Genomic DNA, 23,606 nt, shown 5'->3' on the forward strand with positions numbered 1-23,606 from the left:
CTGGAGGCAGCGTGCTGCTCACAGGAGCAGACTTCCTTTGTTTGCATTTCTTCCGTCGGGCAGAGACCTGTTCCCATTGGCCCTGCTCATGGGGGTTACTACAGGGAGGTTGAGAATCTTGCTTCTGGGAAGGTATCAAACTCCCTGTTCCCCTAAGTGTTACCCTCTGTTCTGGTTTAGAAGAGATTACATTATGGGGATCGTCAATTTTCTGCTCACCATCTCTTCTAGCTCTTAGCCTTTCCACCTCTTCTTTTAGTTTGATCACCATGCTCATCAGATCACTGACCTGCTCACACCTGAAACAGGAGCTGCTCCCTCCAGCCTCCATGTCGAGTGCCAGGCTCCAGCACTCACTGCAGCCACCTACCTGAACATCTGCATCCTTGTGTGTGGTCTCTGGGTGCCCACTGTCCTTCTGTTAGCCTTTGCTCTAGTGGTGACCATCTTGCAGTAACCACCCTCTCCTTGTAAATCTTCATGCTCTATTAGCTGTACTCCAGTATTTATAACTGTGATTAAGTGATACACAGTACAGTTCTTGTCCAGGAGCACAAGTACTCTAGTCTGGAGGATTACAGCTGCTCTTATAGGCTAGTTATTTAATTGTTTTTCTATCTGCAGGCATAGAAGTAGAGGAAGGGGCAGAGAAAGGAGCCAAAATATCCTACTTAAGGTTCCAAGATATTATTTTAAAGATTTTTATGTAAAATTTAAATGAGAACAAAACCAGAGGCAGTTACTACAGAGCCATGTGTTCTGCTCTTGCTAAAAGGTTGTTCTCTGCCAGTCCCCATCCTCCCAGTCCTTTACAGATGACCAATAAAAGCCAACACACTCAAATTTATTTCCAGACTTAGTCAGCTCAAGAACTGACTGAAAATGTGCTTATGGCTATTACAATATCCTAGGTACCACACGCCATTAACTATGCTTTGAATGATACTTAGCAGAGAAGTAAGCAAAGGAGTGCAGGTACACCAGTGTTTGCAAAAGCAGGGTTTCTATTTGTCCTAATTGCAGACTTGGTGAATATGTGATGCACTGATCACCTACCAGAGTAAGTTTTTCATTATCACAAGGTTTCTGAGACAACACAAAAGCAACTGTGATACTGTGTTTGTTTTTTTCCATTATCTGGGAATTATGTACTGAAGTAACAGCTTTAGGACCTGTCATTTACATCAAAGCACTGCTATGTCATTTTGTCAGCGTAAAGCAATCAAAATGTGTACTGAATTACCACAAGTTAGTTTAAATGAGAGTTAAAACAAAGAACAGTCAGAACAGACATGGCTAACTGTCTTCTCACAAGCCACAATATATAGAAAGCTAATCCAAGCTTGAAATACTTTAATTGTTGTTTTAATGGTTTTAACAATTCCTGAAATGCTAGGCTTACCAGATTATACAGATGAATACCTGATTTTGCAACTGCTCTCATTTTGGCAGGAGAAGTCACAGCAGCAATGATATTACACAGCAATGTTCCTCCCCTATTCATTTTCTGCAGTTCAGGTGCTTTTGAAGTCCATTCATCTTTTAAATTCTAGTTAAGAAAGATAGCCATTTGTTCAGTACAAAACTCTTTTCAGATTTAAAATATTTAATGTATAGAGAGGAATAACCCTGATGCTTGGGAATCACCTGCAGTATATCTGAACACACAAAAGTAATGGGAATGTAAATGCAAACTGCAAGCTCCCTGGTCCCAATTACGGCAACTACTTATTCCTTACCTCTATACTTTTATGTTACTAACAGATGTCTTATTTACTTCAACTATATTTCACTTCTCCTTCACATCATCTTACCAATGTATCTTCCAGAAGTTTCTTTAAGTCCTCTGTATTCAGAGAGAGCTGCACTGCTGGAATTCGTTCTGTCGTCTCTTTTATCCATTTCTTCAATGATTCTACAAGAACCTCAAAAGTATCCATTTGTTTCTGACATGATAATACATCTTCTTCTCTAGACAATTACAGACAATTAATGGAATGTCAGTATTCCTTCTGGTAATTAAATGAACAGACATTGTCAATCTGATATGGCTATTCTAAATTCAAAAAGTCACAAAAAGTGGTTTTATGGATATGAGCATAAAGTGGAAAACTTAAGTCTTGCTGTACAGGTGACTTATATGGAAGCTCCAATAATTTCTCCAGTTTTTCTCTGCAGCCCAATTCCAAATGGTACTCAAAATCAATTTGCACAAGCAGCAATTTATATTCTGTCAGAGAAGGGGAGAAGCAGGGTTTTTCTAGGACTGAAACAACTCTTGTGAATGTCACAAAATCTGAGAAGTTAATTGTCTTCACAGCTCACACTAGAGCTCTTGAACCAGACAGACTAACCACAGAGGCATTTCCAAAAACAATCTCTTTTTTTTAAATAAAAAAATATCTCTACTCTATGGTTAACTGCAATCTCTTTAAATTGCATACAAGACAGTAGCATCTCATCACAACATTCACATAGAAATATTTTAAGAATTTGACTTACTTTTCCTTTACAGTTTCCTCTACCTCTCTGAATTTCTTTGACAAAGAATTTACTTTTTCTAATACCAATGCTTTATCGCCAGGTAGAGCATAGGATGAAAGTTCTTCAAGAAGCTGCTGCAAAACTTCCAGATCCTTTTTATGTTGTGCCAATTCTACACTAGCTTCCTGCCAAATAGGATTACATTATTCACATTAAACTTTACAATCACTTGCTAAAAATAAAACTCTTGATTTTAGATAACCAAAGTTAGGAAATAAGCATGCATTACTTCTTGTTCAATCACTTAGATAAGTTACATTAGAAATGCACAATATATCCAAATGGAATAGTGTAGTACCTGCATATACTGAGACACTTCACTAACATCCTTTCTCGGTGCCTCTGTCTCACTGAGCGCCTGGTTTTTCTCATCTATAAATGACTGAAGTTTTTCTGAAAGACCTTCAAGTAACTCAACTTTAGTTTTCAACTCCTCCATTTTCATAAGCTTCTCTTTATGCTTGTTACTTGCTTCAGAAAATCGTCCTGCAAGTTCATTAATTTTAGCTTGCAATGTGGATGCAGTGGATGGATCTGCTGTTTCTGTAAACTTCTTCATCTTTTCGTTCATAGTGTTTATACTGCTTTGACGACCCGCCATGTCTTGTTCTAGCATCTGAAACAAGCAAGGACTGCTTTGTATTCCTTGTAACTAAATTTTAAGAATTGAAAATGGTCCATGATATGAAGCAGCAAATCAGTACAACCCAACAGTTAGTACAGATCTATTTCGGCTAAATAAATCCTCATGTGCAGTTTTACTCCACACAACAGTCCTCTTTATTATGTTTTGAATCCATTAAAGGTGTCTAACTAGGATTTGAATAATTTCTTGAAAGTTGAATTATCAAACAAATGTTCATTCTTCCAGAGAATGATACTTACAATGCTTTTACTAATAATATCCTGAATAGCAGCAGAATTCAAAGGCACTTGATTTTGCTCTTCAAGGCTCTTTTCAACTCCTTCCATCCAATACAGCATTTCATCCAAACCATCCTGCACGCTTAGAGATCGTGTCAAAGTTATTTGAAGTTTCTCATTCCTTTCATTCACAGACTTGGATAAATTGTCATACCTCTCCACAACATCATCTGATAAAGAGAAAATATATTGCAAAACTTTTGCTTAGCCAAACTAAGCTTTAAGCTCATTTTAGCAGTTCTCAAACAGGTAAGCGTGAGTCAAAAATTGCTTATATCAGAATGAAGCAAAATTCAGCCTTATTCAGTAAAAACACAAAACCAAATATCAAAATCTTCAAATAGAGTCAGGAAACCCATTGGAAAAGGGAAACGAAGGAGCAGCTTACATCTGTACTCTTCAACTGTTGGAAGCTTCTAACAGCTGTTGACTGTCCCTGAGAAATAAAATAGTGGAATACTAAGACAGCCCTTCTACAATTATGTCTCTTATGTTACTGTTAGAGCTGAAAGGTTCCTCCAGATAATTCTTCCTTAGACCTTCAACACTTTTGGGATAAGCTTCTGACAGTTACAAGTTCCATACACTTTCCAGGGAGCATCATTGCTGACTCCAAAGAGGCCAGCCTACAATTTCATTTTGCTGCTCTGCTTACTTACAGGATTCCACTAAGAGACAGCTGTGTGATTGTCTTCAGACAGTCGTGAATGCTGCGCTACTTCTCACAACTGACAGGAAAGAGTATTGGGTGTAGGTAGTAAGAGAAGAGGTCAGAGGCTGCCCCATGGAAGACATGGATGGCTCCAGCAAGCTCTGACCTACTCACAACAGAGCACAGCTAAGCTCCTCAGGCAAACTGGTGGTGCCTCTGGGAAACTGTATTTAAGAAAGGGGGAAACGCTGCCTGGGAATGGAAATACCTGGGGTTGGGGAGCAGTGTAATGCCCCAGAAATCCATGAGGAATTAGTTCAGGACCTGCTGAGCCACTTGGACACTCACAAGTCCATGGGACTGGATGGGATCCATCCTAGGGTGCTGAGAGAGCTGGCAGATGAGCTGGCCAAGCCGCTCTCCATCATTTTCCTCCAGTCCTGACTCACCGGTGAGGTCCCAGATGACTGGAAACTGGCCAATGTGGTCCCCATCCACAAGAAGGCTCGGACGGAGGAACCTGGAAACTACAGGCCAGTCAGCCTGACCTCAGTGCCAGGGGAAATGATGGAGCAGATTATCCTGGCGGCAATAACTGCGCACCTGAAGGACGGCCAAGGGCTCGGGTCCAAACAACATGGATTTAGGAAGGGCAGATCCTGCCTCTCCAGCCTGATCTCCTTCTATGATCAGGTGACCCGTCTGGTGGGCATGGGGAGGCCTGTGGATGTGGTCTACCTGGACTTCAGCAAGGCCTTTGATACCGTCCCCCACAGCAAACTGCTGTCTAAGCTGTCAGCTCGTGGCTTGAACCGCACCACTCTGTGCTGGGTTAGGAACTGGCTGGAGAGCCGAGCCCAGAGAGTGGTGGTGAATGGTGCCACATCCAGCTGGTGGCCAGTCACCAGTGGCGTCCCCCAGGGATCAGTGCTGGCCCCCGTCCTCTTTAACATCTTCATTGATGATCTGGATGAGGGGATTGAGTCAGTCATCAGCAAGTTTGCAGATGACACCAAGTTAGGGGCAGATGTTAGTCAGTTAGAGGGTAGAAAGGCTCGGCAGAGGGACCTCGACTGACTGGACAGATGGGTCCAGATTCAACAAGTCCAAGTACCGGGTTCTGCACTTTGGCCACAGCAATCCCATGCAGAGCTACCGGCTGGGGTCAGAGTGGCTGGAGAGCTGCCAAACAGAGAGGAACCTGGGGGTGCTGATTGACAGCCGCCTAAACATGAGCCACCAGTGTGCCCAGGTGGCCAAGAAGGCCAATTGCATCCTGGCCTGCATTAGGAATAGTGTGGCCAGCAGGAGCAGGGAGGTCATAGTGCCCCTGTACTCTGCATTGGTTAGGCCGCACCTTGAGTACTGTGTCCAGTTCTGGGCCCCTCAGTTTAAGAAGGACATCGAAACACTTGAACGTGTCCAGAGAAGGGCAACAAGGCTGGTGAGAGGCCTTGAACACAAGCCCTATGAGGAGAGGCTGAGGGAGCTGGGATTGTTTAGCCTGGAGAAGAGGAGGCTCAGGGGTGACCTCATTGCCCTCTACAACTACCTGAAAGGTGGTTGTAGCCAGGAAGGGGTTGGTCTCTTCTCCCAGGCAACCAGCACCAGAACAAGGGGACACAGTCTCAAGCTGCGCTAGGGGAAGTTTAGGCTCGAGGTGAGGAGAAAGTTCTTCACCGAGAGAGTCATTGGAATGGGCTGCCCGGGGAGGTGGTGGAGTCACCATCCCTCGAGGTGTTCAAGAGGAGATTGTACGTGGCACTTGGTGCCATGGTCTAGTCATGAGGTCTGTGATGACAGGTTGGACTCGATGATCCTCGAGGTCTCTTCCAACCTTGGCTATACTGTGATACTGTGAAATAAGGGAAAAGAAAAGTGTGGATAACAGTCTTCCAGACATCAAGGTCTGACAAGATAGACACAGAAGAGGTGTTCTAGGCAGAGATTTCCCTGATGCTTATGGCAGAACATGTGGAATCTGTATTTTGTCTTTTCCAGTACCTGCAGGCAGACACAAATGATAAAAAGAGGTATCAAGAAAAATAAACGTTTTACCCAGTGTTTTCTGAATTTCATCTTTGTTTGGTGTCAACTCTCTCCTTGATTCCAGTAACACTTCAGCAGCTTTCTTCAGTTTTTCTACAGCAATTTGGTGGTTAGACACTTGGCCCTGAAGAACCTGTAACATTCCACAGTTATAAATTATGCTTTTCAACACAGCTACACTTGCAAGTCTTGAGATATGCCATACAGCCTAAACATAGTGCTGGAAATAAACTAATAAACTCAGTTTGTGACCTCTCCTTAAGAAACCATCTGGCCCTTGTTTTACTTTATTCACCATCTTTTTTTGTGTTCTGTTTTATGATACTTCTCTGACTCAACTGATTTCTTGCATGTTACTTCAAAATCTGTATTTTGATCAGTTGTTTTTAAAGACCACTTGTACAGACTCATATACTATACAAGAGAAAAATAAACATTTCAACTCAGCATCAGAGGACAATTCAGGGGGAAAAAATGCAGCAGCAGCAATTACATGTTCACCATTAGTTGCACTGACAATGGATCATGCTGATACTGTAGCTAAAAGAGGAATAGCTTGAAATAAGACAATACCCTTCTTCAGAGTTTAGGAACCTCCTGGAGCCAGTGACACAGAATTTTATCTAGGTTTGTCCATCTAACCAAGAAATAGAGTTTCAGAGACTAGCTCCAGAGTCAAAAGACAAAGGTAGAAAAGCTGAATCAAATTCTGAAAGTGGATTTCTCTCTCCAATGTATAAAAGTATTTCAGGGGTGTCACGGATTGAGTTCTAATTTAAAACATTACGAGGGTGAATAATCTTTGAATTACTGCAGGCCTCTGTGTTGTGTGTATGATGCATCTTTGTTTTGATTCACATGAACTTTATCCAAGTCCAGAATTAGGGGACTACTCATATATTTCTTGATACACACTAACTCAATGAACATATGACTCAAAAGGTAATCCTATCTGCCCTTTTAGGACAAAGAAGTGATGTCAATACAATCAACACTGGTATCCAGAGCACAACACTATGCCAGAACACAGTATGTCTTGCTGCCCCAGTTGATGCAGTAAAACTCAGATAGGGCTGCTTTTCCTTACACTAGAGAAATATCCTGTACTTGGGAAAAAAGAAAAAAAAAAAAAAAAAAAAAAAAAAGAAATAAAGAAAGAAGAAGGAAAAAAAAGGAGCAAAAGATGTACCGGAAAATCTTCTATGGTGACAGCAAGCGAGCAAGCTGATGCCAGAGGCACTGAAGAATATTCTGAAGGACAGTTAATCCCCCTAAAAAGATTAGACCCCACCATGCCGCCAAGGTCTGTGCCTAGATGGATTATCAGCTGCATGTGTTGGCAACAAGGGACAGCTTTCACTTGCAACACCTGACTTCTTCAAAAATACTCTTTGTTTTGCTTTCATTAATTGGCCTGCTTTCTTCAGCCTCCTGTTTCTCCTCTTCCTTTGAATCTTTTGACATGTTGTACCATATCCCTTCTTCTCAATTCATACTCATTGAGTGCTTTTTTTGTGTAGCAAGTAATCCATGCACACATTCCATAAAATAACCCCAGTATTCCCTCCTTTTGTATTACTTGCATGAAAATTGGCATTATACAGGATATAATTCATTTTGGAATAAGGAACAAAAAAATTAAATGAAACTTCAAATTGTAATTAGTGTTATTCCTACTTTTTTAGCACTTGGAAGCACAAGTGCACTTAAATTGTTCAAATGTTAAAAAGTACAAAATATAGATTTTGTTTTCTCACAACATCAATGTGATTTGTCTCCTGTGATGTGTCATGCATGAAAATGGTGGGCAATTCCAGACTACATGAACATGTATGTAACTCACCTCATACTTGGGTTCCTAAAGCTTTCTGTAAGAAGGCAACTAACCAGAGTTTCATCTTCATAAAGTCCATCACTAACCTGTCTTTCATAACATGTTTTACATAACATTGTGAGTTAGCCCCTCACTGGAAAAAAAACAAAAACACCACCAAACCAAAAAACATACAACCCAAATCATCAAAACACTGTTTTTCAGCACAGTACAAATTATGTTATCCTCACTCTCTGCAGTGTGCATGGTACTGGATACAACCGAGGCAGGTAAACAGACTAGTCACATCAGGCTGTTTATCCAGTATGATCCTTTTCATAATGCATTAACACACAAATGTGAACAGAAAAAGCAAGTCACAGACAAAAAACATCAGATGGTGTTTTGTATCAGGAACTCAGTCTCAAGCAAAGTCCAATTGCAAACTATAATCACCGAAACCTTTCTCAGATTTCAGTTAAAAAACCCTTCCAGTCTCTCAGTTCAAAACCTTTCCAGATTTCACCCTCTAATTTGCTACATGATACAAAACACATCTTGCTTTCACTCTGGCTCACGGCATCTTCACCCTAATGCTTTTCAAGTAACACTCTGGAGAGCTGAATTTCAGAACTACAAAAATTGCATGCCCATATGCAAAGCAAGATTTTGGCTTATGGCCACCTGAATTCCAGATTATTTCTTTTCTTTTTTTTTGCCCCAGAGAAAAGGACAAAAGTACTCTGCTTTGTAAAGCTTCTCACCTTGTTTTCTTCTAGTTGTCTTTGGAGATTTTTAGGATCTACTGCAATTGGCTCTGATAGTTGTTTGTTCACAGCTATTTCAGAGGCCTGGAGACCTGATAAAAGTCCAGATGAGGCATCTTCATAATGCTGGTATTTATCCACCAAGTCCTTCAGGTTATTTCCAAGGATGCTGTACTAAAAGAGTAGAAAACAAACAAGCAAATATGCAGGCATTAAATGGTGTGCTGCATTTCACCTCCATCTCAAGGTCATGCTTTCCTGTGCGAAATATTGCATAAATTTTTTTCCTATCATCATTCCACTCTCTGCTTCATTTCTAAACTAAGGCATGACTGCTGGGCAGGCTACACAGATTTTCCCAGTTAGTCCTCCTCAATCATGATTTACAATCAATTCACTGATGCAGACAGGAAACTGGAATCTAATCCATTGCACTAGAAAGAAAAAGCTTTAAGAATACTTTTTGATTAATTGATGTAAAAATTCTTTCATCAGCACTCTGACACCAAAAATTTAGGAAGTCGAAGCTGGAAATTAAAAAAAAATAAATCAGAATGTATGTGTATGTTCATTAAAACACAAACAGCAAAGTATAGCTTTCATAAATACCTTCTCTGCATAGTGAATACAACGTGGTATGGCTCGGAATTGCACATATGTTTTGTTTTGGTCACTTAAGAACATTACCTGACCAAGACCCTATTAGTTCTATATGTTAGCATGCTCTAAAATGTATACAGTGAATCATCATACAAGAAGCTCAGTCTTTCAGACTTTTTGGAGATGGTTTCACAAGCAAAATCTCATTGTATCAAGTTGTGGTGGGTGGAAGGGCAAGGCCAAGAAGCCTCCTCCCTTCCCCCTTGTAATGTAAAAGGGAAAAAAAAATTGAAGGGAAAAGAAAAAAAACTCGCAAGCTGAATTAGCAAAGCAGTGGAGCTATATTTACAAAGCGATGTAGGGAATGCAGGGGAATATTTACAAATTTACAATATCTACAATATATACAAAGATATACAACAGAGCAACACATAAATGAGAGTAAACCCCTCGGCAGAGAGGGGGTTCCCCACCTCCTCTTTCCCCTCTTTCCCCCCTTTCCCCAGATTAGGTTAGAAGAGAGAGAGAGAGCGAAAGAAAGACGTTAAAAGCAGTTTTGTGTTAATTGGAAAAGAGTTAATATACAGGCCTGGTATCTTGTTTTCAAGGCCGAGGCCTTGGCAGAAAGCCCAGCACAGGCAGAGCTGCTGCACGAAGCAAAGACGGAAGCAAGACTGATAGAAAAGTCGTGCAAATGTCCACTTCACTCCCAGTTCAGAAGGTGCTTCCTCCCACTTTACCAATGAAATAGTTTAGACTATTCCTTCCGTTTACCAACTTCCGTCCACCATATTCCCTTTCTTAAGGGGGCAACGTCAACCGGCCACACAAGTCATAATAAACAGTTACTTCAAGTATTTATATTCTGAACCTTCCTCACACTGAATTTTAATATTTACATATGGTACACAGTCTCCATCTGGTGGGCAAACACAGAATGGACTCATTTACACAACCAGTTAACCAGGAACTGACTTAAACATTCCTTCAACATATGAGCCTACAAAGTCATGTGCATGTGTGTGAATATATATATCTGTAAGAGCAATATAACTATTCACAAAAGCAGAAAGATTACTAATAAACCAATTTAGAACTTGGAAGATCTCACAGATTGTGAAAGATCACACTTTTTAAAACTCTTTCCTTCAAGACTTACTAAGAAAAGTCTGCTGTGCTCTGCATATTTATGGTGAACTATTTAAAGTATGCCTATTATGTGTGTGCTAAATGTATACCTGGAAAGGTTAGAACTTCACAAATTGACAGTCTGAGACCACAAATTAAGCTGCTGGCTTTTCACATGTATAACAATAACCTCTCTGAAAATATTGCAATGATACCTTTACAACAATACTCAAGCAAATCCAATAAATGAACTTGGAGGAAATCTAATCTGTTCATACAGGCTTTTAGCTTCACTGTTCATTTAAGTAAGGACAATGCAAATGAGCTTCTATAACTAGAGAGCCTTCTTCACAGATTGTTTGAGGGAACAGGGTTTACACTCTTTGTAATCAAGTGATCAAATCCATGACTTCCTATAATTTATGTTTCTGAGCAAGAAAACATTAAAGAGATGAAAATTCCTAAAGATGGACACTGAGGATCTACTAAAGAGTCTGAGATCTATGACCTCAGAAAATTATGAACTAGCACAATTTAAAGGTACCGACAGCAACTGTCTCTTAAATGGTTCAATTAATAATTATCTCCAAAGGTTATAATTCCAGGTTATTGTCAATATTGAACCACACTTTGTTGGTTTCTTGAAAACAGCTGAAAAGTTGCCACGTGAGACCAGTTGGTGATGTTTTTCTAGTTCTAGCAGACAGATTTCACACGTGAACCCAGCACAGGGAGCTGGATTATCTTCCCTAAGGTACACGGAGGATTTTGAGCTACTGGTTTCTGTGGCAACACCAGCGATGAGCAGTGTGAGCAATCTGGCAGTGTAGGCCTAGAGCCTGACATGGTGGTAGGCCATGCTCAGCATAAGTGCAGAGCCAGCTAGCAGTTTAGCAAAACAGTGCTGTGCCTGCAGCATGTAACTAAAACAGGGCACTGGTAGCTATAAACATAGAAAGTTATCTTGGGACAACAGGACATGCACCTGCATCAACAAACCTCGCGTGTCATTAGTAGTTGGACCAATAATCTATAATAGTGCAATGTGTGGTCACTCATAGGGAACCAATGAAGCCATGCCAACAAGGCACTCCGAGTTTATATAAGTTGTAGAAGTTCCCTTGCTACGTACTTCTGCCTTTCCTTTCCTACCGCGATTGAGAGATGGAGACAAAGCTTGATGCAAGCAAAGTGTCTACTTTATTGTACAAAGTATGTTCTTTATATAGGCTAACATAATCAGAAGTAACTAGTGATTGGTAATTAAATGTGTCCATCCGACAGTTACAGATTCATGATTGGCTGCGGAGAAAAGACCAGGGAACACACATCGCTGGGGAAGGCCCAGGCAGGTGTTAGACAAAAGGCAAACGATGAAGCATCTCTTATCTAAGTTCAGAGAGAAAACAAAAGACTCTTTTGCAATGTTTACCAGCTCTAATTCTCAGGTAGTTGTGGGGCTTCCTGAGTCACAACGGCCGTTGGTAATTAGCTAAAGGCTTTTTTCTCTCTACATAGTTTCAGTTTTTCCCAAGGTCTGTGGCCTACAAGGGCTAAAACATTTCCTTCTATCAGCTGAGCATTGCTCCCTAAATTCAGTGCATCACTTTCCCTTCTTCTTCTTTGCTTTACTTTACTGTGCGATACTCACACCATAGTCCTGCAATACTGGAACAATAAAGGAACAATACTCGATCATATTGGTCAGCTGTATTGACTCCAATCTCCGTCGTCTATAGGTTTCCCAGTAGTTAGAAAATAATCTCAGATTGTAAAGGATAAAATGTTTATTTGGCAGTGCAGTAGAAAAGAATTCCTGTCCTCAAATCACTATGTTCTTGCATGCCTACTGCTGAGAACAAAGGTCACATCAGGACAAACTACTTCAGGATAAAATCAGATTGAAATTTTGAATGTTAAAATAAGCAGTTGTGGGAAATACAGCAATGAACATATAGAGTCGTATTGAGATGTATTACAGTTCTTTCACCCCAAAATGTTACTCAGCCATCTAGTACTGCCATAAACTCAAAAAATGTATTTAAGGCTGGAAAGAACAATGAAGAAACCTGGGTTTATTTCTCCATTATAACAAAAGGTGGAAAATTGTATCCATCCAGACCTTAAATAGTCTGGTACTTGACTAAAGCCAGTACTTTAGAAAAATATCTTGTTCTGTTATCTAAGAAACAAAGAATTTACAACTTTCTACTGTTTCATCTGCTAACCCTCTTTTATCCAGACTGCCAAATCAATTTCTTACTCAATGTAAATGAAACTTACCTTAGTATAGAGAGACTTGAAACGATCTGAAGCATTATCCAGTTTATTTTGCACTTCAGTGTATGTAGCTGAAGTATCAATACCATCTTTGTCAACCTTCGCACCATCTCTTTTGCTACATGACCTTGAAGCATCTAAAACTCTTTGTCCAGAAATTGTAATATACCGTAAATCCCCCTTGTGAGATATAACATCTTCTGAAAAACTCCTTTGCCTTTTCAGCTTGACCATAATACCACCAAAGTCAGAAGCACCTGCCTCTAAATTGTCAAGTTCTTGCTCTGCTTGCTGCAGCCAGGTTTCAAATCCACCATAGTCTGCATCAAATTTCTGAAGTTCTCCTCTTAGAGAATGAGTCAATTTAATTTTCCTTTCTGATTCAGCTAACACAGTCTCATACTGAGCCTTCAATTCTTTCATGTTCCTTTGCATCTTCTCTTTTTCTTCAGGGGAAAGGTAGTGCCCTTGTTTCTCAAGAAGTGCCTGAGCAGACTGAGTTGCTACTATGACAGCCTGCTGCTGTGAAATTATTTTGTCATGTTGAGCCTGGATGAAAAAAAATATTAAGTTAGGACCAGCACCGTCCTGCATGGTTCCTTAAAAACTGTGAGTAATTTAAGTGAAAGTGTTACTCCTGGTCATCATATATCTGTGCAGGTTCAGAATTTTATAAAACATTCAGGCAATTTTAGCCGTATATATAGGAAATGACCAAATGGGAGTCTTCAAATACCACTAGAACTCAGAAAAAATAGGCTATCTATATCACACAAACACTTTCCCCTCTATTTCTAGACATTATCTATCTTTTAAATCTGTTTTCTTAATAAAAATTATTTGCTTATTACTTAAGGGTAGTATCCTTACTGTAATAAAAGTCTGATTTCTCAAATAAAACATTGGAAGGTCACCTCTGTCAAAGATAATAAAAAGCATTTTTACAAATATATTAACAATAAGAAGAAGGGCAGGAAGAACCTCCACTCCTTATTGGACCTGGAGGGGAAAACGGTGACTGAAGACGAGGAAAAGGCTGAGGTCCTGAACACCTTCTTTGCCTCAATTTTTAACAGCAGGGTAGGAGTTCAGGACGAGTGGCCTCCTAAGCTGGGCGATGGGGTTGGGGAGCAGTGTAGGGCCCCGGTAATCCATGAGGAATTAGTTCGGGACCTGCTGAGCCACTTGGACACCCACAAGTCCATGAGACCGGATGGGATCCATCCTAGGGTGCTGAGAGAGCTGGCAGATGAGCTGGCCAAGCCGCTCACCATCATTTTCCTCCAGTCCTGGCTCACCGGTGAGGTCCCAGATGACTGGAAACTGGCCAATGTGGTCCCCATCCACAAGAAGGCTCGGATGGATGAACCTGGAAACTACAGGCCAGTCAGCTTGACCTCAGTGCCAGGGAAAGTGATGGAGCAGATTATCCTGGCGGCAATAACTGCGCACCTGAAGGACGGCCAAGGGCTCGGGTCCAGCCAACATGGATTTAGGAAGGGCAGGTCCTGCCTCTCCAACCTGATCCCCTTCTACGATCAGGTGACCTGTCTGGTGGACGTGGGGAGGCCTGTGGATGTGGTCTACCTGGACTTCAGCAAGGCTTTTGACACCACCCCCCACAGCAAACTGCTGTCTAAGCTGTCAGCTCGAGGCTTGGACCATTACACTCTGAGCTGGGTTAGGAACTGGCTGGAGGGCCGGGCCCAGAGAGTGGTGGTGAACGGTGCCACATCCAGCTGGTGGCCAGTCACCAGTGGCGTCCCCCAGGGATCAGTGCTGGCCCCCGTCCTCTTTAACATCTTCATTGATGATCTGGATGAGGGGATTGAGTCAGTCATCAGCAAGTTTGCAGATGACACCAAGTTAGGGGCAGATGTTAGTCAGTTAGAGGGTAGAAAGGCTCGGCAGAGGGACCTCGACTGACTGGACAGATGGGCAGAGTCCAATGGGATGGCATTCAACAAGTCCAAGTGCCGAGTGCTGCACTTTGGACATGGCAATCCCATGCAGAACTACAGGCTGGAGTCAGAGAGGCTGGAGAGCTCCCAAACAGAGAGGGACCTGGGGGTGCTGATTGACAGCCGCCTAAAAATGAGCCAGCAGTGTGCCCAGGTGGCCAAGAAGGCCAAAGGCATCCTGGCCTGCATTAGGAATAGTGTGGCCAGCAGGAGCAGGGAAGTCATTGTGCCCCTGTACTCTGCATTGGTTGGGCCGCACCTTGAGTGCTGTGTCCAGTTCTGGGCCCCTCAGTTTAAGAAGGACATCGAAACACTTGAAGGTGTCCAGAGAAGAGCAACAAGGCTGGTGAGAGGCCTTGAACACAAGCCCTATGAGGAGAGGCTGAGGGAGCTGGGATTGTTTAGCCTGGAGAAGAGGAGGCTCAGGGGTGACCTCATTGCCCTCTACAACTACCTGAAAGGTGGTTGTAGCCAGGAAGGGGTTGGTCTCTTCTCCCAGGCAACCAGCACCAGAACAAGGGGACACAGTCTTAAGCTGCACCAGGGGAGGTTTAGACTCAAGCTGAGGAGAAAGTTCTTCACCGAGCGAGTCATTCGTCATTGGAATGGGCTGCCCAGGGAGGTGGTGGAGTCGCCGTCCCTGGAGGCGTTCAAGAGGGGATTGGATGTGGCACTTGGTGCCATGCTCTAGTCATGGGGTCTGTGTTGATAGGTTGGACTCGATGATCCTCGAGGTCTCTTCCAAACTTGGTTAAACTGTGATACTGTGGTACTGTGAAGGTAAGCAACTTTCCAAATCAAAACTGGTCCAAATGAGAACAGACCAAAAGGAGGAAAAGAATCAAAAAATAAAAAGGACCGTTCCTTCTTGTATTGAATGAACATACGCTATTATACACTTTTAATTTCATTTTTCTATTTCAAAAGTAATTACTCTTTCATATTAGAATAAACCTTTATTAGAATAAACCAAACCAGGTTGGAAGAGACCTTCAAGATCATCGTGTCCAACCCATCAACCAATCCAACCCACCCAAACAGCTAACCCATGGCACCAAGCACCCCATCAAGTCTCCTTCTGAACACCTTCAATGACGGCGACTCCACCACCTCCCCGGGCAACCCATTCCATAGCGCAATCACTCTTTCTGTATAGAACTTCTTCCTAACATCCAACCTGAACCTCCCCTGGCGCAGCCTGAGACTGTGTCCCCTTGTTCTGGTACTGGCTGCCTGGGAGAAGAGACCATCATCAGCCTGTCTACAACCTCCCTTCAGGTAGTTGTAGAGAGTGATAAGGTCACCCCTGAGTTTCCTCTTCTCCAGGCTAAGCAGCCCCAGCTCCCTCAGCCTCTCCTCATAGGGCTTGTGTTCCAAACCCCTCACCAACTTTGTTGCTCTTCTCTGGACTCGTTCCAGCAAGTCAACATCCCTCCTAAACTGAGGGGCCCAGAACTGGACACAGTACTCGAGGTGTGGCCTAACCAGTGCAGTGTACAGGGGCAGAATGACCTCCCTGCTCCTGCTGGCCACACTGTTCCTGATGCAGGCCAGGATGCCATTGGCCCTCTTGGCTGCCTGGGCACACTGCAGGCTCATGTTCAGCCTACCATCAACCAGCACCCCCAGGTCCCTCTCTGCCTGGCTGCTCTCCAGCCACTCTGACCCCAGCCTGTAGCACTGCATGGGGTTGTTGTGGCCAATGTGCAGAACCCGGCACTTGGATGTGTTAAATCTCATGCCGTTGGATTCTGCCCATCTGTCCAGCCTGTCGAGGTCTCTCTGCAGAGCCTCTCTACCCTCCAGCAGATCAACTCTTGCCCCCAGCTTGGTGTCGTCAGCAAATTTACTGATGATGGACTCAATGCCCTCATCCAGATCATCAATAAAGATGTTAAAGAGCACAGGGCCCAGCACTGATCCTTGGGGCACACCACTAGTGACTGGCTGCCAGCTGGATGTGGCACCATTCACCACCACTCTCTGGGCTCGGCCCTCCAGCCAGTTCCTAACCCACCGCAGTGTGCTCCCGTCCAAGCCATGGGCTGACAGCTTGGCCAGCAGTTTGCTATGGGGGACGGTGTCAAAGGCCTTGCTGAGGTCCAGGTAGACTACATCAACAGGCCTCCCCACATCCACCAGGCGGGTCACCTGATCATAGAAGGAGATCAGGTTGGTCAGGCAGGACCTGCCCTTCCTAAATCCATGCTGGCTAGGCCTGATCCCTTGGCCATCCTGTAAGTGTTGTGTTATTGCACTCAGGATGACCTGTTCCATGATCTTGCCTGGCACTGAGGTCAGGCTGACAGGCCTGTAATTCCCTGGCTCATCCAACAGGCCCTTCTTATGGATGGGCACCACGTTGGCCAGCTTCCAGTCCTCTGGGACGTCGCCAGTGAGCCAGGACTGCTGGAAAATTATGGAGAGTGGCTTGGCCAGCTCATCTGCCAGCTCTCTCAGCACCCTAGGATGAATCCCATCTGGTCCCATGGACTTGTGGGGATCCAAGCTGCTAAGGAGAGTTCCAACCACCGCCTCATGGAACATAGGGAAACTGTGCAGCTCCCTGGCTCCTTCTGCTAGCTCTGCAGGCCAGCTGTCAGGAAGACGTTCTGCCCTTCTAGTAAAAATTGAGGCAAAGAAGGTGTTAAGTATCTCTGACTTTTCCTGAAGCCCCAAAACAGATAGCTTTCGAGAAATAATGAGTTAAAACATAGAATGTGAAGCAATGGAAGGGAGCACAAACCACATAGAGCAATAAATCGGCTGAGGCCTGGGACACTGTGACAGAAAAAGGAGATAAGTGATAAGGACTGACGGGGTAAGCATGATTCAGAGCCAACAAGGCCAAACTAACCCTAACAGCCTTGTCAAGTCAGTGAAACTAAGCCAGGCACACCGGGAATTGACCAAATTAGGAAAAGAGTTCAAAAGTTTAAGAGAGGAAGACTCATCAGGAGACCCCTGCCCATGATGAAGGCCACCGGAATGACCACCAAGAAGATCCTCAAAAGAGATGTCCCCGCCCACGCTCCACCTACACCACGCCTCTTATGAATATGTATGCAAAGATATGATTATGTATGTGATCTGATGCAATACTACGTCCAAAACTGTATAAAAGACATGCTTTTGTTACGGGAAAGGCAGAAATCCATTTAGTGATTTCTCCAACGCGTTGCTAATAAAATACCTCCTGTCTATCTGACTTAAACTGAGTCTCTTAGGCAGTTATTCTCGCCTTTTGGGGCAAAATTCGGCATCATTCCTCATCCTTTGTTACAATGTTCCCCTCCGTATCCACCAAGGAGTGGAGGTTGTCCTTCCCCTTCCTCTTACTATTAATGTATTTATAGAAGGACTTTTTGTTGTCCTTCACAGTAGAGGCCAGTTTAAGCTCCAAGTGTGCTTTTGCCTCCCTAATTCTCTTCCTACAAGACCTAGCAACATCCTTAAACATTCTGTGGGTTGCCTCCCCTCTCATCCAAAGGTGATACACCCTCTTTTTTTCCCTCAGTTCCATTAAAAGTTCATGAACCATCCAGGCTGGCCGTCTGCCCCGGTGGCTCATCTTCCGGCACATTGGCACAGCCTGTCCCTGAGCCTTCAACAATTCTTCATTGAAGTAGGTCCAGCTCTCCTGGACCCCTTTGTTTTTAAGGGCTTTATCCCAAGGAACCCTCTGAATTAGTTCCTTGAGTAACCCGAAGTCTGCCCTCCGGAAGTCCAGAGTGGAGGTCTTCTTGCCGCCCCTCTTGGCTTGACCAAAAACCGAGAATTCAATTATCTCGTGGTCACTGGACCCCAAACACCCTCCAACCACCACATCGCCCACCAGTCCTTCCCTGTTGGTGAAGAGGAGGTCAAGCATAGCCTTGCCCCTGGTAGGCTCTCGCAGCACCTGGGATAAGAAGCTGTCCTCCATGCATTCTAAAAACCTTCTAGACTGTCTCCTCTCTGTCGTGTTGAGTTCCCAGCAGATGTCAGGCAGGTTGAAGTCGCCCATGAGAACAAGGTTCGGAGATCTTGAAACAGCCCTAAGCTGCCTATAGAATGCTTCGTCAACATCTTCCTCCTGGTTGGGTGGTCTATAACAGACTCCAACCAGGGTGTCTGCCTGCTGGTCTTCCCTCTAATTCTTATCCACAAGCATTCAACCCGATCGTCCCTAATCTCCATCTCAATGGCATCTAGTGCCTTCCTGATGTAAAGGGCCACCCCTCCACCCCTTCTTCCTCGCCTGTCTCTCCTGAAGAGCTTGTAACCGTCAATTGCAGCGCTCCAGTCATGTGAGTCGTCCCACCACGTCTCTGTGATGGCAACTACATCATAACTTTCCTGCTGCAGCAAGGCTTCCAGCTCCTCCTGTTTGTTACCCATGCTTCGTGCATTAGTGTACATGCACTTCAGCTGGGCTGCTGGTTTCACCTCCGACTCTAGCTTGTCGCCCCCAGACTCTTGTCTGAGAGGACTATTTTCAGCCCCTTCCCCCTTCGAAACTAGTTTAAAGCCCTGTCGATGAGACCCGCCAATTCCCTACCCAGGATCTTTTTATCTTTGGGGGACAGTCCGTTTCTCATATACAGTGATCTTTCCCCTTCTCTGGGACAGATGTACTCTATCTGTTGCCAGCTGGCCTGGTGCAGTAGAAAGTTTCCCAATATCAAAAAACCCAATATTCTTTTGACTGCACCAGCCTCTAAGCCACTTGTTAACTATAGCTGCTGACCTGTTCCTTACTGTATTCCCTCCTGCAGTTAAGGGTATTGATGAAAAAATTATTTGTGCCCCTGACCCCTCAACCAGGTCTCCCAGGGCCCTGAAGTCATCTTTGATAGCCCTGGGAGTTCTGGTTGCAACATCATCATTCCCTAACTGCATAACTAGTAAAGGGTAGTAGTCAGAGGGCTGCACCAGTTTAGGCAGCCTACTGGTAACATCATTAACTTGGGCTCCTGGCAGACAACAGAGTTCCCTATGAGATGGGTCAGGCCGACATATAGGGCCCTCCATTCCCCTCAGAAGGGAATCACCAATAACAATTACCCTCCTCTTTTTTTTGAGGGAACAGGTCCTGATGCCAGCAGAAGACTGTTTGACCTTAGGCTGCTTTGCCTTAGGCTGTTTAACCTTAGGCTGCTTAACCTTAGGCTGCTTAGCCTTAGGGAGAACCCCAGATGGTGTGTCCTCCGGCATCAGGACCACCTCACCCTCAATCTCCAGTGCTCCATATCTGTTTTCTAAGAGCAGCGGGGAAGGTGAGGGGAGGCAAGGAGGTTTAACTTTGCGTCTTTTGAGAGTAACCTGCGTCCATTCACCTCTGCTTTTTGAGTAACCAGCCTCTGCTGGGGGAGCCTGCAGAGCCTGCTTACTCTGATTCAACTCTTTCCTCTTCTGATTCACCTCTTTCCTCCTTTGGTCCATCTCCTTCCTCCTCTGGTTCATCTCTTTCCTACATTTCCTTACATTTCTAAGGCTAGCAAACTTATCCCTCAGTCTGGCCACCATATTAAGCAGATAGTCAACCTGCTCACACCTTATACAAGAGTTGCCCCCACTACCCTGCGTCTCAAGTGCCAGGCTCCAGCATTCTCTACAGCCAGATACCTGGACAGCTACCTGCTTCTGTTCTACCTTGGTCTGGGTCGACACTGATTTTTTTAGGGAGATTTTGCTGCGAGTTACAACCATGCCTGTCCCTGGCCACAGCACCTACTGCCAATTTAAAAAAAAAAAAAAAAAAAAAAAAAAAAAAAAAAAGGGCGGCGCGTGAGAGTACAAGAGAATACGGGCTGCCCGACGAAGAGAGCCCCCCGAGCCGCAGCAGAGCCTTTTAAATTCAGCCGCTCCCGCCGCTGGGATCACGAGTCTGGCCACGTGAAAGAGCGGCTGCACCTTCCCCGCGGCAAAACTCGGCAGCGATGGCGATTCCCGCAGCCCGAAAAGGAGAGCAGCGGCTGGTCCCCGGCGGTTGCTGGTCTGGGTGCTGTCTCGAGGAAGCTGCCCGACTTGGTCATAAAGCAGGTCCTCTTATCACTAAAGATCAAGACATTCTATGCATGCAAATTGTTTCTCTCTCGTAAAAAAATAAATCAGTCGAATCAAACTCAAACTGTGGGCCGAATAAAAAACATATTTCAGATTCTTTCAAAAAGTGTCCATTCTTGAAAGTTTCATAGTTTCATAGTTTCATTCAGGGTTGGAAGGGACCACAAGGATCATCTAGTTCCAACCCCCCTGCCATGGGCAGGGACACCCCACACTAGATCAGGCTGGACAGAGCCTCATCCAGCCTGCTCTTAAACACCCCCAGGGATGGGGCCTCGACCACCTCCCTGGACAACCCATTCCAGGGTCTCACCACTCTCATGGTGAAGAACCTCCTCCTCACATCTAGCCTGAATCTCCCCACCTCCAGCTTCATTCCATTCCCCCTAGTTCTATCACTACCTGAGATTCTGAGAAGTCCTTCCCCAGCCTTCCTGTAGGCCCCCTTCAGATACTGGAAGGCCACAATTAGGTCACCTCGGAGCCTTCTCTTCTCCAGACTGAACAGCCCCAACTCCTTCAGTCTGTCCCCATAGGAGAGATGCTCCAGCCCTCTGATCATCCTTGTGGCCCTTCTCTGGACACACTCCAGCACCTCCACGTCCCTCTTGTAATAGGGGCTCCAGAACTGGACACAGTACTCCAGGTGGGGTCTCACCAGGGCTGAGTAGAGGGGGAGGATCACCTCCCTCGACCTGCTAGCCACACTTCTCCTGATGCAGCCCAGGATCTGATTGGCTTTGCGGGCTGCAAGTGCACATTGAGAGCTCATGTTGAGCTTTTTGTCCACCAGCACCCCCAAATCTCTCTCCTCAGGACTACTTTCCAGCCAGTCACTGCCCAGCCTGTATTTGTGTCTGGGATTGCCTCGACCCAGATGCAGGACCCTGCACTTGCTCTTATTGAACTTCATGAGGTTGGCTTGTGCCCACCTCTCCAGCCTGTCAAGGTCCCTCTGGATGGCCTCCCTTCCCTCCAGCGTGTCTGCTGCACCACACAGCTTGGTGTCATCAGCAAACTTGCTGAGGGTGCACTCAATGCCACTGTCCATGTCACCCACAAAGATGTTGAACAAGACAGGTCCCAGGACTGATCCCTGAGGGGCTCCGCTTGTCACTGGCCTCCACTGGGACATGGACCCATTGACAGCCACTCTTTGGGTGCGGCCATCAAGCCAGTTCCTTATCCATCTAGTGGTCCACCCATCAAACCCATGTGTCACCAGCCTGGAGACCAGGATGTGGTGCGGGACAGTGTCAAAGGCTTTGCTCAGGTCCAGCTAAATGACATCCGTTGCTCGCCCCTCATCTATTAATTTTGTCACCTGCTCATAGAAGGCAACCAGGTTGGTCAGGCAGGATTTGCCCTTGGCAAAGCCATGCTGACTGTTCCAAATCACCTCTTCACTATTCTTTTGAGCGAGTAGTGACTCCAGGAGGATCTGCTCCATGATCTTTCCAGGCAAAAAAGTCTTCTACTCCCATGTAAAATAGCTATGTAAAATAAAAAGTATGCTTTTCTTTCCTCAAGTACAGTTGGCTATTATCCTGTAGGCATTACGAGCAGAAAGAGCTGTCAAAAAAGTGGGAGTAAAAGCATTATGAAGACAAACCCAAACAATCTTATCTTTTTAGGTTGGGAGTTTTGGAAAGGTAATTCAAAATATTATCACCTATTAGCGCAATCATTTTCATCAACATGTCCATCAGACCACACCTACTTGTTCATGGGTGCTCAATTGTAACTCAATAAATGTAATAAAACTAAAGTATTATTTTAAATGCTTCCAATTATCTCATCTAGAAAATCTGTTTCTAAAATGCTGTGCTGTGGCTTTTAAGTATCTTGCCCTTCTGAAGCCTTAAAACAGTGTTTTGCCCACACATTAAAGTTATAGAGAATGAAGGCTGTAATTTCAGCAATTGGTAATTGGTGTTCAAAAGGACATGCAGGGTAGTGAATCATTAGGCTATTAGAATAATTTTTGAAAGTCATGTAAAAGGTATGAATTTACATTGCTGGATTTTGTATTTTACTTGCCTGCAGTAATATCTCACTAGAAAAATCAAGAACAGATTCATCATCATGAATCTTAAAATACACCTTGTAGAATATGCACTTTTTGGCACTCTGCAGGAAGCAACCATAACAGTGAAAGGAAGTGACAAATTCTCAGTACATTCTAACTACTGAAATTCCTACAACTGTGTTTCTCTAACTGCATAGTGCCTGCTCCAAAGTCTGTGACAGAAAGGGTGAGGCTGAATTCACACATGTTGAATGAGGGCTGACATGCTTAGCACCTAAGCGTTGAATAACCCCAGTGACAGTACCTTGACTTTCTGATACTGCTGGTTAAGATTATCTTCTGTACTTTTTACTAGTCCATCCACCTGAGTTTCAAAGTTTTCCTCTATTTCCAGCAGATTACCATTGACATCATCCTCCTCTCCTTCCAAAGCTTTCACATCTCCCTCTTCAAAGTGTGTTCCGTTTTGTTCTATCACCTGCTTATATTTCCAGCCATGCTCTGCTTCTTTATCCACATTTGATAACCAATCCAAGAGATTATTTATTGTATTTTTACTTTCTTCCAGCTGTTCTATGGCTGCAACCTACATTGAAATTTCACAGTTTCGGTTTAGAAACCTTTAGGCAATACAAAATATCATATGCAAACAGACCACTTAAAATATGTTAACAGTATAAAATAAACAGCACCATATAAGTTAATCAAAGATTTAGTTTAAAGAAAATAAACCAGCGAGCAGTTTATTAGTCACCCAAATGAAATTTTACTATTTCCCCAGCAGATCAATAAGAAGTTGCAAGAATAATCC

The 23,606-nt window shown here is 44.0% G+C and overlaps 1 protein-coding gene across 23 annotated transcripts in view; it reads right to left on the reverse strand.

The window, feature by feature from the left end:
• The window catches only part of DST (dystonin), a 523,559-nt gene that overhangs the window by 147,544 nt on the left and 352,409 nt on the right, over positions 1-23,606 (reverse strand). For all 23 annotated transcript variants that reach the window (XM_068142981.1, XM_068142971.1, XM_068142968.1 and 20 more), the window contains 9 exons: positions 23,100-23,381; positions 12,761-13,306; positions 8,747-8,923; positions 6,179-6,302; positions 3,430-3,638; positions 2,843-3,160; positions 2,503-2,669; positions 1,815-1,971; positions 1,423-1,549 (listed from right to left, as the gene is read on the reverse strand). In XM_068142981.1, the coding sequence (XP_067999082.1) occupies positions 1,423-1,549; positions 1,815-1,971; positions 2,503-2,669; positions 2,843-3,160; positions 3,430-3,638; positions 6,179-6,302; positions 8,747-8,923; positions 12,761-13,306; positions 23,100-23,381 (2,107 nt within the window). The remainder of the gene's footprint in view (positions 1-1,422; positions 1,550-1,814; positions 1,972-2,502; positions 2,670-2,842; positions 3,161-3,429; positions 3,639-6,178; positions 6,303-8,746; positions 8,924-12,760; positions 13,307-23,099; positions 23,382-23,606) is intronic.

Source organism: Melanerpes formicivorus, unplaced genomic scaffold, assembly GCF_026170545.1.
Source record: "Melanerpes formicivorus ecotype bairdi unplaced genomic scaffold, bMelFor1.0.p_v2 SCAF_9, whole genome shotgun sequence".
NCBI classification, from domain to species: domain Eukaryota; kingdom Metazoa; phylum Chordata; class Aves; order Piciformes; family Picidae; genus Melanerpes; species Melanerpes formicivorus.